Here is a 17,908-nt window from a genome sequence, read left to right as displayed (position 1 = left end):
CAGATTATAACATTTCATATTATGACATTTTAGATTATAACATTCTAAAGTTTTCAGTTTCTACATTGTTTTATGGTTTTTGCCACCAAAAAAGTTCTTGAAAATACATGTTTTAAAGTTTTTAAAATTGTTCTTATTTTTCGTAAAAATAGTGCTGAGCAAAAATTTCAATCTGGCTGATACCTTAAGAACTTAAATTTCATGCCTTGATCTATATAGTGCATAAGGATAGTTTAAATGTAATAAGCAAAGTCTAGGATCTTTAAAATTATAAGAATCGTGTATTAAGTTTAAGTATAAAGGATTCACTCAGCAATATGGATCAACTGATACGTTATTTCACATTACAATCTCATTGAAGTTACTAATTACTTCTACAGAAAAAAAACACTGAGAGATATTAATAAATAACATAAATCAACAATTGCAACGATTGCATATATGATCATATGAAATAGCAATATGAATGTTATTTCATATTGCAATCTCTTTGAAGTTAATAATTGCTTCTCCATAAGAAAACAGAGACATAATAATAAGTAATATGAATCAACTGATGCGTTATTTCTAATTGTAATCTCTTTGAAGTTGATAATTACTTTTCCAGAAGAGGACACAGAGAGATACTTCTCTCCATAACAGCAGTTTCTCTTGTCACAATTTGTTTATAATTTGATATTTTGATCCAGCTTTTATAACTTCATAATTTTTCCTCTTGATTCATCTAAGTCCATTATTCTTTCTATAATCTAAATTTTAAATTACTAATACAATTAAAAGAGAACTTGCAATGAAGTATTTTTCCAGAGGTAGAGGTTCCTCTTAACAAAATGGCATTACACTAGTTCAACCCACTACAACTTTATTAAAATACCATTACACGATAATATGAATTACAAGATTAAATTATATTATGGTTTTAACTAGAATGGAAATTAAATTTTTCGGTTACAGCAAAGCGGCACAAAATAATAGTCTTCTGATATTAATACTCAACTTTAAAGAAAATGTTTCCAGAGTTTTGTTTAAAGCAAAATTAAACATACAATATTCTTTATTTACTTTTAATTCCATATCCAATAGGATTAAAATTTAAAAGAAAATTACAAAATGTTTTTGAAAATTACCAAATTTGACTGAAATTTTATAGGAAACTAAGTGCTAATGATATCTGAAATACTGAATTTTTCACTATTAGAACAATAATAAAGCAAAGATGTTACGTAAAACAATAAAGATACGATATGAAACTCATATTTTCCATAATAGTAAATTCATAAAAATTTTAAATAATAATACAAAAAATAATAATAAATAAACAAATAATACATTATTTTACACGTATTTAAGCTCCAACTTCTCATCAAAAATTTCATTTCCAAATTTACACAAATTTTAGGTCCAATGCAATTTTAAATAATATTATGATTTGCTTTTTATAGTGTAGAACTAATATACATTTTAAATAAAATAAATATCAATCCACTGATGCAAGTTAACAAATAGGAAGTTAATATAAATATTCTGTTGTATTTCAGGAAATATTCCCATTTAATTATCAATAAAGCAAACCTTAGTGATATAGGAGAGTATGAATGTATAGCAACAAATGTACTGGGAAACGCAACAGCCTCAGCAACCGTCAGTATATCAACAATAACAACAGGTATGTTTTTTCTCTTACATATACATATAATATACATGTATATGCATATAATATACATATAATATGCATATACATGTAATATATACATATATTACGAATTTAATTACGAGTACAGGAATTATGTATCTTACGTACCAGAATTAAAGTACATAAGATATATATGCAAAAATTAAAATGGAGAGCATTTTATAATGATGCCTTTCAGACTATATATGCGTTTGGACTATAAATACGTACGTTTTTTTACGTTGCCATTCGTGCTATTTAAATTTCAACATAAATTTTGAAATTTAATTTTTTCCAGATTCTACGCTATGGCCCTTTGTAAATGAACCCTGTCCGAAAAAAAATTTCTGTTTGAATGGAGGAGTTTGCATATACATAGCCGTTGTTAAAGAATATGCTTGCGAGTAAGTCTTGAAAATTTATTTTATAGTTTTATTTTTTATATTGTTATAAGAAATTATTTACGGCAAATTTTTAAAAATATTGTAGTTCCCCAATATTCAGACGCACATGATCATTTGACATTCATCCCAATTTGGGTTCTCTCTTATCTGTTGTTGTTGTTGGGCATTAAGGAAGTGGGAGTGCGATTGTTCTTGCTTCCCAGTGGCGCCATCTATGGCCAAGAATTTTACTTTTGACACGAAGTTATACGTCACACCCGTTTATAGGGCTGACCCATTCATTCGTCCACAGATCCTAATTTTGGCCTGAACCAAAGAACGATCAATTTCCAATTCAGTACCCCCAGATGTATTGATTTGTTATGGGAGCATGGAGAACTTTGTGACCCGACATATTTAATGTGCACCAGTCACCATTTACTGCACGGAGAGTCTTCGGCCATCTGGAGTCGAATTCCCATTCTCACAAGCGTGAGTCCACCACCCTTCCAACCAGGCTATCCGGCCTTTCTCTTATCTGTAGAGCTAGGTTGGGATTTTATTTTTAAGAAAATTTTGATCCTAATCATATGGCGCTTTAGCTATCTGTACTCGCTCTAACTTGCAAACAAATATTTGAGGATCCTGTGCGAGATTAAATTCTAAAATTATTAACAGTGACCATAGGGCACACTTAGTATGTACACTTAGTTAGTACACTTTCAACCAAATGTATCTGAAAAGATAATTTGCGAATTTATTCAAAACATTTTCAACCTGATCATAGAACGCATTCGGTTTTTCTACATTTCTCCCAACCTGCTATATCTGAGAAAGTTATTTGCGACTTAATTCAAGAAATTTTAACCCAGGACAAAGAGAACAATCAGTTTACCGACATCCTTCCTAACTTATAACCAAATATATTTGTGAAGTTAACTTACAACTTTAGTCAAAAAATTTTAACTCAGCACAACCATAGAGCGCACTTAGTTTTCCAACATCCCTGCAACTTGCAACTTTATTCTTAACTAAAGCTAAACTTCTGACTAAAGCAAGTATATAATATTATAATAATTAATATTATAGTAATACGTTAATTTATAATTAATTATATTTGTAGTAATACGTTTATCTAAAAATTTCTATGGATGGAAAGATATCTCAGAAGCAACATGAGTTAAAAATGTGGTTATGAGCATGCGCAGAGATAGGTTTTTGGAGAGACAAGACGTAATAAAAGATCGCAAGAAACCGCTGCAAATTATTCTGATACAGATAGAGGTAACTAAGGTAACAGTGGAAATTAAAATTGTACTCGTAAAGAGGCGACGGATAAATATAATTTCGTTTCCTAAATTTTTGAAAGATCTCAGAAACGTGTGCAATGCTGGTCGAGATGCATTGTACAATTACCGTGAGTAGCTTTTCCAACTGGTATGAATGTTTTCGGGAGAAAGAAGAAACTGTGGATGATGAACCACGTTTTGCTCGTTATTCAACTAATTTGACAATCGACAATATCAAGCAATGGTCTGTTCCACGTCACGGAGCTCTTGGAACTCGCACCGCATTTCTTCAACTATTGAGAATTTTGTCGTTTGAAAGTTAATAGTTGCCGTTTTAGAGTTGATTTTTCTATTGATTCAATTAGCAATTTTCACATGATGTCATTATTCTTTATTTAATTATAATTCTTTTATCAATATTTTAAATATTTTGTGTCTGAAAATTAAACTACAGTAAAAAAAGATTCCTACTGCTCACGATTTTTACAAACTTAGAAAACATTCCTACTGAACATGGTTTGATCGTTCTGCTTTAAATGCACCAATCAAAATCTCAATTTTTAAATATATATTTTATGGTAAATTTTATTTGATGAAAAAGCGACAATATTAAAATATTGTCGGAGCAGTGTTGGATGATATTTTGTAGAGCAGTGGGAATGAATTGAGATTATGAGAGCTTCTTCTCGAAAGATTATGTCCACACAAATTTTTGTGCACGACACATATTTGAGCTCTGAGCTATTTTACCAAATTGGTGTTAAAGTAATAGTTAAATTGAAAAAAGGTTAAAGACGTATGTAACAGCTAAAAAATATCAATTTATTTTTTTAAAAATTTACTTTCGCCGAATATCAAAGAAACATGAATTAGCCTTCGTTCAAAGCACTGTCGTAAAGCATGACAGTTTTTGAAGCCAGTAATTTCATAACTTTCTTCTTATTCCATGCTTCTTCATAGATATTTCTTCTAAAATTATAATGGCTTATTTCAGGTGTGCCGAAGGTTACGGAGGGCAACGTTGTCAAAACAAGGCAATATCTACTTTGAGTAGTAAGTATTACCAAAATATTTTTTTTTAAATTGTGCAGCTTATATTTAATAAAGAAATAATTGGAAAATAAAAATATCAAAATAAATAAAGTATTTAAAAAATTAATGAAAGGTTGTGGTTCCTATATTGCGATTAATAATTCGGATTTTCATCCCGCAATGTACTGAGCTAAAAAAGCATACAGGAACTGTTTATATTATTCAAAATTTGTGAAGAACAAAATGGTGAATATTGATTTCTGATTTAATAAAATTTTCATTTTTTAAGAAATATTTGTCGGCTTTTATCTGTTCAATTGTTTGGATATTTATCTAAAATCGAATTCTCATTTTTTAAATTAAAAAAAAAACTAATAAAATAAATAAAAACACACGCTTTTTCTGGAATATAGATCGGCTGTATGAACTTTAAAATTACAATGTAAGCTGGAAGGTTTGATTTATGCAACAGTAATATATTTAGACTTGGAGAATTTTTCCTAAAACTATTTAATAACGCTTAGATTGAAAAATTGACCATGTCAGTAAATTAACTGCTAATTCGTCTATACACCGGTTTATAAAAAGCAACGTAAATGCAGCACAATCGAAACTATATGAAATAAAAATAAAACTTTTTCCAACGTACCATACGTTTTTTGAGTTAATACTAGTGTGGATAATAGTATACCCGTACCAGTACCATTTACAGTATCATAGTTAACTTAAGAAAAAAAAATTTCAACAAACGTTACTTCTAGAATTGCATTATGCATTTAAAACGCTTCATAAAGTTGTGAACAGGGGGGGAAATGTAATTTTTAAAGACTTAGACGCTGTAAAATACGTTATCTTGTCCGATACACTCTAATTTCTTACCCCCGTGCCAAATTTCCAAATATTTAAACTGCTAGCACTAACAATTTTTCCAACACCACCACTCTTCATTAAATAACCACTATCTTACAGATTCAAATCATCTTAAATATTTTCACTGTCTAAACGAATAAATGCAAAAATCTTTATCGGAATTCGAAAAGACCAGTGCATATAAACTTTTCATCGCGCCAAATTATTTACAACCAGATAAGTTTATCTTATGCTATTTACGTATATGAACTCACATATCTAATGATGATCCTAATATGAAATGCAGTTTGGTGTTATCCTGGTACAGTGATATGAAGAATAATCAGAATCTTTTAATAAATCAGTGATAATAAATTTAAAAAGCATTCCCATGTATAAATAAAAGCAACGGAATAATCAATTATTCTTAATTGAGTGTATGAATCTGAAGTTTTTAGAGGAAACAAGGCAATGACATTTTCTTGTATAGTGAGAAAATCAAGTATAAAGTTGGGAACTTTTAGACTTTGATTTGCTTTGGTAGTTTTTAATCATATTTTAAATTTTATATTTAAACTTTAACCTTTAATATTTAGACTTAAGTATTACACAGTATTACAATAATAATGATTAAATATTAATCCCAAAAAACTGAAGTAGTACGATATTACTCGATTAAAAACTTCATTCGCTTCAAAAATATACTAATTGGAAATAACAATCGACATATTTGAAGCTCTGAAGACTTTGCCAGATGTGAAATCAGAAGAAACAAAACTTTTCCATTCTGGCAAGTCTTGAAAATGGGGTCCTGTTTTTGAGCACTTGAAACATGTTGACTGTATCTCAAATTTGTAAATTTTTGAAGCGAAAGAAGTTTTTTTATCACGTAATAATAATGACTAGCTGTGACTTAATTTTGATGGAAAAAAATATAAAAATACCTAATCTGCTGAATTTCAATCAAAAACAACAGTTAAAATCACAAATGATAATGAATTTTTTTTATATAACCTATACGTGTTTCGATGTTACAATTGTAAGCCTTCTTCAGTTGGATAAATGCCATGGATGGTAAAGCAGAGATGATTTAATCTGACAGAGGTTGCTTTATACTAAAGCAATAACGCAATTAAAGGTAAAACATTAAAACAACAGAAAATTAAAAAATTAATTATTTCTAAATATTTGACAAACCCCAATTTAAATGTATTATTGTAAAAAAGAATTATTATATTAATTTTAGTTTATCTGCTAGATTTTTTTTAAAAAAAATTATTTTAACCAAAATCTGGGGTGTCACACTTGTTGTTATAACCTCTCTCTTCTTTGTCACAAACTGTCACTATTTCACCAAACTCCTAACTTCCCTTCAAACTTGACATTAATGGATCGCTGCTAAATAGGTAACAGACTGAATATAACTATTACAATTTTTTTAAAAAAAAATTAGTACCTTTCTCCTCCGCTGTTACATTGGCCAAATTGGCAGCAATTTAAAATATCTATTAAAAATATCTACAATACTTTAATTAAAAATATCTACATTTGAATTGAATTTTCCTTTCTAGTTTTAAAACAATTTGACTTTAAATGTAACTTTAGCGAGAATTGAAGTAAATGGTAAGGCCCATTATAAAAAGAGTGGGTCCGCTGTTTTTCAGTACTGCTGCCATCTAGATTTCAATCACGTAATGATTTTCTAAGGTGAAACTTATGGGGTAAAATAAAGATAAAGCTAAGAGGCGTTTTACTGGATTTATGATGCACTAGAACAGTGATTCTCAACCTTTCTTTTGTGGCGGCACAATTTTAACGATTTCGAAATTTGCCGGCACACAATAAAAAAAAAATTAGTTTAAAAGTTGTTTACTTACCTATAATACACTGTGTTAAATAGTTAGTGATAATAATTTTGAATGTGAAATAAAATAATATGTACAACAAAAGCACGTTTATTAAGAGATAATTATTTCTTTCGACTAATTTTGTATTAGTTGGTAACAGTTATTTATTTTTTTGCTAGTTATTAATTGTTAACTTGTTTTCTATAGTTATTAACTGTTAGTTTTTCTGCATTGCTATTTTTGTGTGATTTCTTGTTAACTAGTTTTTTTGCTAATTAATTGTTAGCATATTTTTTTGTTAGTTATCCTTTGCTAATTCACTTTTATAACTATTAATTGCATAGCTTACTTTAATGATTAGCTTTTATTTCCGTTTGAAAGTCATATTTAGTTTTCTTTCTTTTGTTAATTAATAATTTTAATGGTCATTAAATTTTCTACTTATTTCAACATTTTTTAAAATTGCCATAGACAATTTAAATGCTTCCTTCTTATTTTAACTTATTTTGAGATTGTCAGAGACAAGACAATCGATGACAAAGATTTTCACGCTGTTAAAGCCCGGAAAAATTGCAAAAGTATATATATATATATATATATATATATATATATATATATATATATATATATATATATATATATATATATATATATATATATATATATATATATATATATATAATATTATGTATATATATATATATAATATTATGTATATATATATATAATATTATGTATATATATATATATGATATTATACATAATATACACTTTTCTTTAATTTAAACTTTACTCGTAATAAAAAAAGCATTTTAATTTTTATTGTATCATTTCTAATATTTGGCGACACATTTTAAAAATTTGGCGGCACACAAAAGTGCCGCGGCACAGTGGTTGAGAATCACTGCACTAGAAGATGACTGCGTTACTTGAAATGTGTGGTCATAGTAATTAGTAGATTATATTACTTTCAGCTGTAAGTACATTATTTGATTAAATGAGTGAAATAATTAAGAGTGAAGTGAAGAAAGTAAGAAATGAGTGTAAATAAAAACTAATATTTTGTATCCCTTTTACCTAGACAAAAAATTAAATAATACCCTTGATTAAAAAATTAAATAATATCCTAATCATTGGTCACAATTAACTCTCAAAAGTAAAGAATATCTTGTAAGTTCTTTTAATCTTTGCTGAAAAGTTTAGAATATTTTTTGAAGACAGCACCAAACTAAGTTCTGAAATGTCGGCGCCGAAAGTGGTCGATATTTGTCAATAGTATTCGAGAATGAGATGCGAGTATGAGATTTTTAATTTTAAAATTATCAAAACACTTTTAATAATCTAGAACGCAACAACAAAGAGCTAGGAGGAGCAAAAATAAAATAAAATGATTTTTAGGAAGGAAATTCTTTAAAATTTGTTTTTAAAAAAATTATTTTTCCCCTATTAGCTTTTATTTCAATTTTTTATCCTGAAGAAAAAATTAAAAACTTCACTTACGCTCTCAAAAAGACAAATTTCTCCCCTAACTACTCCCTCTAAATATAATTTTCTCAATTGAAATGAAAAGAGAAATTGGGCAAAGCTTCAATACTCTACAAAACAATCAGAAGCATCAAAAACAGAAAAAGACAATGTGGGCAAACTGCTCATGAGCGCCATTAAAGAAATGGGGGGGGGGAACAAAAATACCATTTGTTTGAAACTATTATTTTTCTTGCGAAAAATAAAAAATGTTTGAGAGAAAGACTAAAGCTAGATGGAAAAATGGATAATAAGCGAAAACTAGATAAAGAGAGAAAGTAGATAGACAATCTACCCCCATAAGTATTCATACAGAATATGTATGACTAATATTTAAACTTAAGAAATAGGCAAAATATTTACATGTTTCCGTTTTTGACGATATAAAAAGAATGAAGTTATGGAAAAGGCCACCTATGCACCCACACCGAAAGGGCAGAAAAGCGAGAATGCTCCCCTCCCCCTCTACTCAGGTTCTGGCATCCCCATTATTAAGTAAGAAAATAATAATAAAAGAATTCCATGGTTCACTTCATTATCGTTTTAAAGCTACTTAAATCTCCAGAAAATTCATTCCCGAATATAATTATTCATTGTTCGTTATTTTCGACTTTAAAATGCTTCCAGACCAGAAAAAGAAACAGCCTAGTTATCATTAGCTGTATCGTAATCTATTAAAAACCATATATTTCTCGTTTTCCTTCATTATAGACATGAAAATAACCGTTCGCCATGCGCCACGTAGTGAGTGAACAAAAAAAATTTTTTTTAAGTATGCAACCGATCACTTTTTTCCATCTTATAAAAAAAAAAAAAAAAAAAAAAAAAAGGAGAAGAAGATTACTTAATGATAAAAAAGTACATCATTGCAAAAAGTGCATGCATAACTGAAAAACAAAATTTTCATCAACATGTCCAATGTTGCCATTCAAAATTTTGATCCTTTAGAATTCAACAATTTGTGGTGGAAAGATTCATGTGGAAATACAGTTCTGTGACAATTCAAATATTTCAAAATTGTTCAAAGTTTAAATGTATTTTTCCTTCTCAAATATTTTTAGAAAAAAATTCCTTTATGTCTCTATGTTTAGCTGAATTTTCTCACGTATTTATATTCTTTTTACTGTTGAATTAACATTTTAGAGCCATAGATTATTCTAATAAGAATTTTTTTTAAAAATATAATTTAATCCAAGCAACAACAAAAAAATTTGTAAAAAGTGGCAATGATAAGGACGTATCGATATTGGTCACCGACTCATTAGGTTTGAGGAAAAAGTGGCTACTAAGATGTAAGAGTTTATCAGCCACTGGCTACTAACTGAAAATTTGAATTTTCAGGTCTAGTTAATTGTAATTTATTACCCTGAAAGTTCCATATTGTAATTTTTTTTTTATTTAACAACTTTAGATGACACGGCAACTTTTTGAATATTTTTGTCTCATTGGCAAGAACAGTTCCTGTTTTAGTATATGGTAAGATTGAAAGATTAATACGATGAGCTTTGGAAACAGCAGCTATTTAACTATCTAAAATAACAGTAACTGCTTTTGGTGGTTATTTTAAGTGATAATCTACTAAGAAAAATTCAAATTTTGCAGTACTAATATCCTAACCTGACTGAATATATGAATCAATAAATATTTTTATACAGAAAAAAAAAAGTAAATGCAAAGTTCAAAGTGGCAATTAATCCATTAACAGCTTAAGAGCAAATTTTCAGTGATATTTTGTATATTAATTGCTGTAGGAAATTATAACTAAAAAATGTCCTTCCTAGTATTTTTTTCTTTTTTTTTGTAAAAAATTTGGGGGGGGGGGGAAGTAACATCAACTTCTTCATAAGCGAGGTACATATTTCAGTACCTCCAACAAGTAGAAGGTACCCACGGCTGGATAAGTTAAAATGGATAAGTTCTCAAGACTACTAAAATTTTTATAAAGTTTGCCTTCACTTTAGTTTCATAAAATCGATTTTGAAAATATCGATTTCATAAAATCGATATTTTTGAAAATATAGACAAAGCTGGGCACAGGTTTTACGGTTTTTTTAAATGTAATAAAGTCATGATTTTATTCAAACTTTAAATACATAGAAGATTAACATTTGAACTATATTCTATGAGATTTTGATGTAGAAATTTTAAAAATTTAGCCGTTGAAAATTGGCTTTCGAAAACTTTTAGAAGAAGTAAGTAGTCAGGATAAATTATAGTAGCTTTCAGTGAAATCAAAAAAATAAATATTTGTTAATGAGCGAGTATAATTCACGATTGAACAAAACATTTAAAATATACTCCTGTGTGAAAATTTAAATTTTGACAGAATTGCATGCAAAAAAGAACTACTGTAAAATCTATAGATACTTTCTTCAGTCAATTGCTTCTTGAAGAAGCGTACATAACTTCAATTAGATCTGTAGATTAACTTTTAACAATATTCTATGAAGTTTAAAATAATCAAGTCCATCGACTTCAAAAATAGAGTTTTTCGAAAACTCTATTTTTCTAATTTCGCTCTCGGTTCGTCGAGTGAAAATTTAAATTTCGACAAAATTGCATGCAAAAAAGAACTACTGTAGGATGTATAGATATTTTCTTTGGCCAATTTCTTCTTGAAGAAGCGTACAGAACTTCAATTAGATAGATGGATTAACCTCTAACAATATTCTATGAAGTTTAAAATAATCGGGTCCATCTACTTCAAAAATAGAATTTTTCGAAAACTCAATTTTTTTAATTTCGCTCTCGGCCCGTCGAGTGAAAATTTAAATTTTGGCAAAATTGCATGCAAAAAAGAACTACTGTAAAATGTATAGATATTTTCTTTAGTCAATTACTTCTTGAAAAAGTGTGCATAACTTCAACTAGATCAGTGGGTTAACTTTTAACAATATTCTACGAAGTTTAAAATAATCGGGTCCCTCGATTTCAAAAATAGTTTTTCAAAAACTATTTTTCTAATTTCGCTCTCGGTCCATCGAGTCTAATCGAAGAGTTTCAAAAAAAATTATCTTTCTTTTAGAGTTTTACTCTGATTAACTTATAGCTTTGAGAAAACATATTTCTCATGTTGTACTATCAAATAATAATTTCATATTTTTATTTATTTTTTAAATTTAAATCCAAATAACCCTTATGTTATATAGTTAAATAAAAATAATGTTAAGAAGGGAAAATAAACACAAATTATGGTGTATCATTAATGTCCGAAAAATTATCAAAATATGGAACAGTTGAAGTACCACTTAAATGAATAATTAAGCTACAAAGAAAAACATTGCTTTGGAATTTTTTCCAACAAAATAAATTAATAAAGCGCAGAAATGTTTTTAGCGAGATTCTGCTACGCAGTGCCATGAACTGCGCAAAATCTTTTAAGAGGCATTTACCAAAAAGAATTTCTCATTTGCCACAAAATACTACGGTTTAAAAAGTTCATCTGTTGTCCCAACAAAACTCTTCAAATCACCCCTTAATTGATGACACAAGAAGATCTGAAGTTCCAAGAAAATGGCTCAATTAACTTGTTAGTCGAATATCCGGCATATCTCTAAATGTCTCTATTTCTTGTTAAGTGATTAAAGACTGAATGTACTCTAAATGAATAAAGTTCATTGCTCAGAAAACAATTATACCTGTGCCCATTACTTGTATTCCCTATACCAGCGGTTCCCAATTTTATTCATCCATGGAACCCTAAATGACTGAACTTCTTTTGGCGCTACCCTGACTTTACAAATACAATTCCATAGCAGCTATGAATTTATAAACTAAAGAATAATTACTAATTATTTTCTAAATATTTAACGTTAAGAATGAAATATTTTCATTATTTTATTGGAAAATAGTCTTAAAATTAAGTTTTATGTCAGGCAATCAGATCTGGAATGGTAATGTCTGGCAAAAGATCTGTTCGTTCTTCACCAAGATACATAAGATGAAAATTAATAAAATAGGCTAAATTATGGTATTCGGGGAGAAAAAATTGTTATAAATTTTGAGAATGCTTGTAAGAATTTTTTTTTCAATTTAGTTATTCTTGAATTTAGTAATTGTATGGAACCATTAATGATTGAATTTCCTACCCAGGAACCCTAACTATACAACCCTGACCTTCGGAACTCTGCCTTTATAGATGCAGTTCTGTATCAGCTATAAATAAACTAAAGCTATAACTAAAAGAAGACTACTAATTATTTTTCAAATATTTAATGTGAAGAATGAAATATTATCAGAAAATTTTATCAGAAAATAGTCTTAAAAGTAAATTTTATTTAAAGCAATTAGGTCTTGAGAGGCAATAGCTGGAAAGGAATTTTTTCCCGGTGTATGAAAATAAATAAAATAAGCTGAATTATAGTATTTGGGGGGGGGGAAACTATTATGTATTTTGAGAATGGTTATGAGAAAAACATTTTTTACTTTTCAATTTAGTTATTCTTGAATTTAGTTATCGTATCCATTAACGATTAAATTTCATACCCTGGAACTTGTCTTTATAAATACAGTTCTGTAGCAGCTATAAATGTACTAACTAAAAGAAGACTACTAATTACTTTCCAAAATTTTAATGTGAAGAATGAAATATTTTAATCGTTTATTCGAAAATATTCGGAAGAATTTTTTGTATCCAGCAATCAGGTCTGAAGTTTCATTGTCTAGCAGTAGGTCTGGAAGGGATTTTGTTCTTGGTATATACATAATTTTTTACACTTGAATTTAGTAATTTTATTTTTAATTACAAATTCTGATGAGAAATACTGACACTTTTACATAAACACAGATCCTTTTTTTTAATTCATTTAGTATAATGTTACTATTTTTTTTGTTGCTATTTCTTGTCTTATTTGCATTTATTTAAATAACTTCCTAAAATGAAACAAAAATATATAAAAACAATAACAGGTTTAAAAAGCTATTATTGCTTTAAAAAATGAACTCTCGGAAACCCTGCGATCTCTGCACGGAACCCTAGGGTTCCTCGGAACACATTTGTCCTTTACAACAGATAAAAGTTTATTTTCTGTCATCTTAGTAAGTTTTATTGAAGTTTTTTTGCTAAAATGGTTCCGTTTATGCAAAATTTTAGTTCAAAACGTATGCAACGAAGTATGACTATACTTAAACTAAAGTTTGAAACATCATATCAAGAAAGTTACAAGATTATTAAAAGTAATTATAAGCCACTGAGAGGCCACTTCCTCCGGCTTATTGGATTTCAGGTTCTATGTTCTTTGCAAACTTTAGATTATAGAGTACCATTAGATAGCACTATACCTTTTTTAAAAAATGTTAAAAATAAAGGAGCCGATTTATCATATTAAGAAAAATAGCTATCAATAACTTGTTCAACTTCAGCAAATTTTTTCTCAAAAATTTAAGGCAATATACAGTTAGTAATTTAAGATAGGATGTTAAATACTATACATAACAAACATATACAAAAACGAAGAAATTTCTCAAAAAATCTAAACAACTCTTCAAAAAAAAATATGATTGCAGATGTATTTATATTACTTTTCCAGAAAATTAGCTTTTCATTTATATCCCATTCTGTTAGGTGACGTTGTATTTTATAAGCTTCGAAAGATATTGGGGAATGCAGTAAATATCCCTCATCACTTAGAAAAATGAAAGAAATTAAAAATTTTATATTTCTTCCCCTTAGTCTATACCCCTAGAGCAGTTGAGTAGGCTGGCAAGGGAAAACACCCCTAAGCCTATTAATCATTTGCCCCATCATTCACCAAATTACCGCAATTTGTTATAATCAATTATTTATTACAATATGCGTACAAAGAGCCGCGATGGCTCAGCGTTCGCCTTCCAATGAGGTGAACCGGGTTCGAATCTCAGTCGATACGAATTCCGCATCCGGCTTGCGCTGACCACAGTGCTGACGTGAAATATCCTCAGTGGTAGACGGATCATGGGTTAGAGTCCCCTTGCCGTCAGGTTAACCGTGGAAGGTTCTCGTGGTCTTCTGCACCATGTAACGCAAATGCGGGTTAGCTCCTTCAAAAAGTCCTCCAAGAAGGCAACATTTCTCCCAATATTCCATCTAGGAGTTCCTTTGTCTTCTGGATTGGGTTCAAGACTACGGAGTTGAACATTAGTAGTCGTAAACCCATAAAATTGGGACGGCTGTTCAACGACGGTTACAAAATAAAATAAAATATGTGTACAAATGACGAAATGGCAACTGGTGATTTACAATGAAATGACGAATTTTATATACATGTGGATATATGAGTAAAACAACTAAAATTTCAAAAAAAAAAAAATTTTTTTTAAACGTTTATTTTAATACTTTGGTTTTTTTCTAAGACGCATTTGAAAATATTTTTCTAAAATCATTTCATCACATTTTAAACTGAGATTCATGTCAGCGATAAGAAAAACATTGTATATTGCACTTAAACAGAAGAATACATTAATACATTTTTTTTTTCTTTTTTTTTTTTTTTTTTGCTTATGGGCTCCACAATTTCAACAATTTTAATCTGCTTTTTTGTTTGAAGTTTTGATAACATCTACTTACCAATGTAGCTTCTATTGTATGTAGAATTTTCTATTGCATCTACATAATTTTTGATTATTTTGTAATTTTGATTCGCCATTTTCGAACAAGACGTGAGTCTCACACACCATCGAAAGCATACATTCCGTTCGCATCTTCAACTTTATTTAATATTTATAAAATAAAATATCAGTAAAAAACCACGAAAATTAAATGCTTTCAATTTGATCATAGAAAAAAATTTAAAAATGCCACCGTTTTCATCAGTATTACAACTTTTGCAATTTAATTAAAATTCTATTTAACTTTAGTTTTATATAATTCAACTCTTTTATTAAATATACTTGAATCTTAATCTTTTAACAAAAAGACAAAGTTAAACTCAAAAACATTTATTGTAAACGGAAAAGAAACTACCAATTTTATAAAAAAAAAAAATAACATTCTCAATCATTGTTATATAACATACTATCTAATCTAATTAAAATAAATAAAAGTAAAATAAATAAACGAATTGGAGTAAAAATTATTTCACATGGTATTGCAATCAATATCAGTTTTTCGCTTTAAAACTTTTCTATTTTCTTTTACACAAAAACAAATCTATAATGAGAGCATTATCGTTTAAATTTATGTCCTTTAGTCACCTTGTGAATATATACTCATTGAAAACATGCATGATTACGTGTTTTCAAAGCAATGGGTTTGTAAATAATCGATTATTTGGACTAAATATTAGTTCCGCTTTCATTTTTATAAACACTTAATTGTTAACAGCTTTAATCAAATAAAATATGGACTCGTTTAGTAGTGAAATAAAACTTGGGCAGTTTCTTTGAAGCGATATTATTTAGTCATCTATTGGTCCAACTCAATTCAAATCACCTAATATTTATAAGTCTTTTGGATTGGAAAACAAAATTAACTTTACATTCACATTCTCTGCAACAACAAAAAAATATAAATAATAATAATAAATATGACCTTTTAATTTACCTTTTGATGCGCTGTACATCTTTTTCACAGATATGAGTTTACAAATAATTACTGTATTACTTTGCACATTTTTAATTCAGTTAAAATCTTTTTCTGCAAATTAACTTGTTTACAATGAAAATGTGGGCACTCCTACTTCAAAAAATTAAAATCTAGAATCTCTGCAAAATAAAGAGAGCTTTTCACTTATTTTTCTCGTTTGAAACAGAGTTGAAGTTGAAACGGAATTACTAGATACCTCCTGGCGAAATTTATCAGGCAATCAAACTGGTTTTTATATTTTCATCACAGCTTCCTTAAAAGTAATTTGACAGATTTATATTGCCTTTCTGTTTCTTCCTGTTTTAAATATTAATCTGCATCATACTTTCTATTACTTAATTTTTAATAAAGATTTTAAAGTTGTTGTTCTTCATTTACGTCGCACTAGAGCTGCACAATGGGCTATTGGCGACGATCTGGGAAACATCCCTGAGGATGATCCGAAGACATGCCATCACAATTTTGATCCTCTGCAGAGAGGATGGCACCCCCGATTCGGAAGCCCAACGACCGTCGCGCGAAGTCGAGCACTTTACGGTAGCACAGTTTAACGAGGACCAATACCGCACACCCTCGGTCCCTACGCAGACTGATCCAAGTGGTCACCCACCCGCACACTGACCGCAGCCAGTGATGCCTGACTTCGGTGATCTGCTGGAAACCGTGTCTTAACGATCAGTTCACTACGGGACAGATTTTAAAGTATACAGTTCAAGAGCAGTCGTTAAAAGACACCAATATATTGTTTGTCATGGGTATGAAAATAAAACTAACAACACATAAGGCAAGTTTCACGTTGTTTAATAAGTTGTGTTTTGAAGTAAATTTCAGGATATATATATATATATATATATATAAAAGATCGTTTCATCAGAGATTTTAAAATGAATTCTGAGATTCCTTCATAGTTAGTAGTCTTAGTGTTGAAACGTAAATTTCAGGAATAATGTACCTTATAGATCCTTCCATCTGATACACGATTTATCCTAATTGGTAAACTTTTTTTTTTTCAGAAACAAAACAAATTTCAATATAATATGTAACCAGCATTACTAACTTGTTTGTGTTAAAATATAATTTATATTATGTTATTGTAATATAAAAGAATAATTAAATCATTTCTCCCATTGTTCGTAAATGAAGAGCTTAATGAAGAAACATATTCAGCAACCTTTTGAGAGCATCCAGTAAGACGGAAGGAGATAGAAATGAACAGCCTGTTGCGTTCTGTTTAGGAAACGATCTTTTCATTTAACTAGTTTCAAAAAATAATTAACAAAAATCATCAGCAGATGGCGCTGCTAACTGTAAAAAACAACTATAAAACAATGCTTTAAAAATAACCAATATTTGCAGCACAAAAGCAGTTGAGTCTAAAGGCCAAAATGCACAAACGCTCGAATTTAATCAGAAGGTCTGTTATGCAGTAGAAAACATTTTTCATTAATTCAACGCCATCTATTGATGGGCTTTGTAACTAATTTTGAAATTGGGGGGGGGGAAATAATCAACTTTTCACTATGCTGCAAGCTGAGTCTTTTATTTTCTTTAAATTGATTTTATTAAAAATGATAACAATTGTTAATGCTTAGTTATTTTAGTACCAACGATATGTGTAGAACATTTATTTTTAATGCAGCAGTTTTTAATTGAACAAGATATTTTGTAAACAGCCTCTGTTTTTTTTCTTTTTGCATGATTTTTAATATATTTAAAAAAACTTAAAGACTGAACACAGTTTTCCACTAGGC

The 17,908-nt window shown here is 29.0% G+C and overlaps 1 protein-coding gene across 2 annotated transcripts in view; it reads left to right on the top strand.

Annotated features, from left to right (window-relative positions):
* Positions 1–17,908, top strand: part of LOC107438084 (pro-neuregulin-2, membrane-bound isoform) — a 108,558-nt gene that overhangs the window by 89,143 nt on the left and 1,507 nt on the right. Inside the window, exons 3-6 of one of the 2 annotated variants that reach the window (XM_043049231.2) lie at positions 1,539–1,666; positions 1,971–2,076; positions 4,339–4,397; positions 10,008–10,072. In XM_043049231.2, coding sequence (XP_042905165.1) covers positions 1,539–1,666; positions 1,971–2,076; positions 4,339–4,397; positions 10,008–10,027 — 313 coding nt within the window. In that variant the 3' untranslated portion in view covers positions 10,028–10,072. The remainder of the gene's footprint in view (positions 1–1,538; positions 1,667–1,970; positions 2,077–4,338; positions 4,398–10,007; positions 10,073–17,908) is intronic. The other variant, XM_016050259.2, reaches the window with a different exon arrangement.

This window comes from Parasteatoda tepidariorum, chromosome 9 (assembly GCF_982258835.1).
Source record: "Parasteatoda tepidariorum strain Cologne lab strain chromosome 9, Ptep-v5.0, whole genome shotgun sequence".
Taxonomy (NCBI): domain Eukaryota; kingdom Metazoa; phylum Arthropoda; class Arachnida; order Araneae; family Theridiidae; genus Parasteatoda; species Parasteatoda tepidariorum.
The sequence above is the reverse complement of the archived record's forward strand: the minus strand, read 5'-3'. Positions and strand labels throughout refer to the sequence as shown.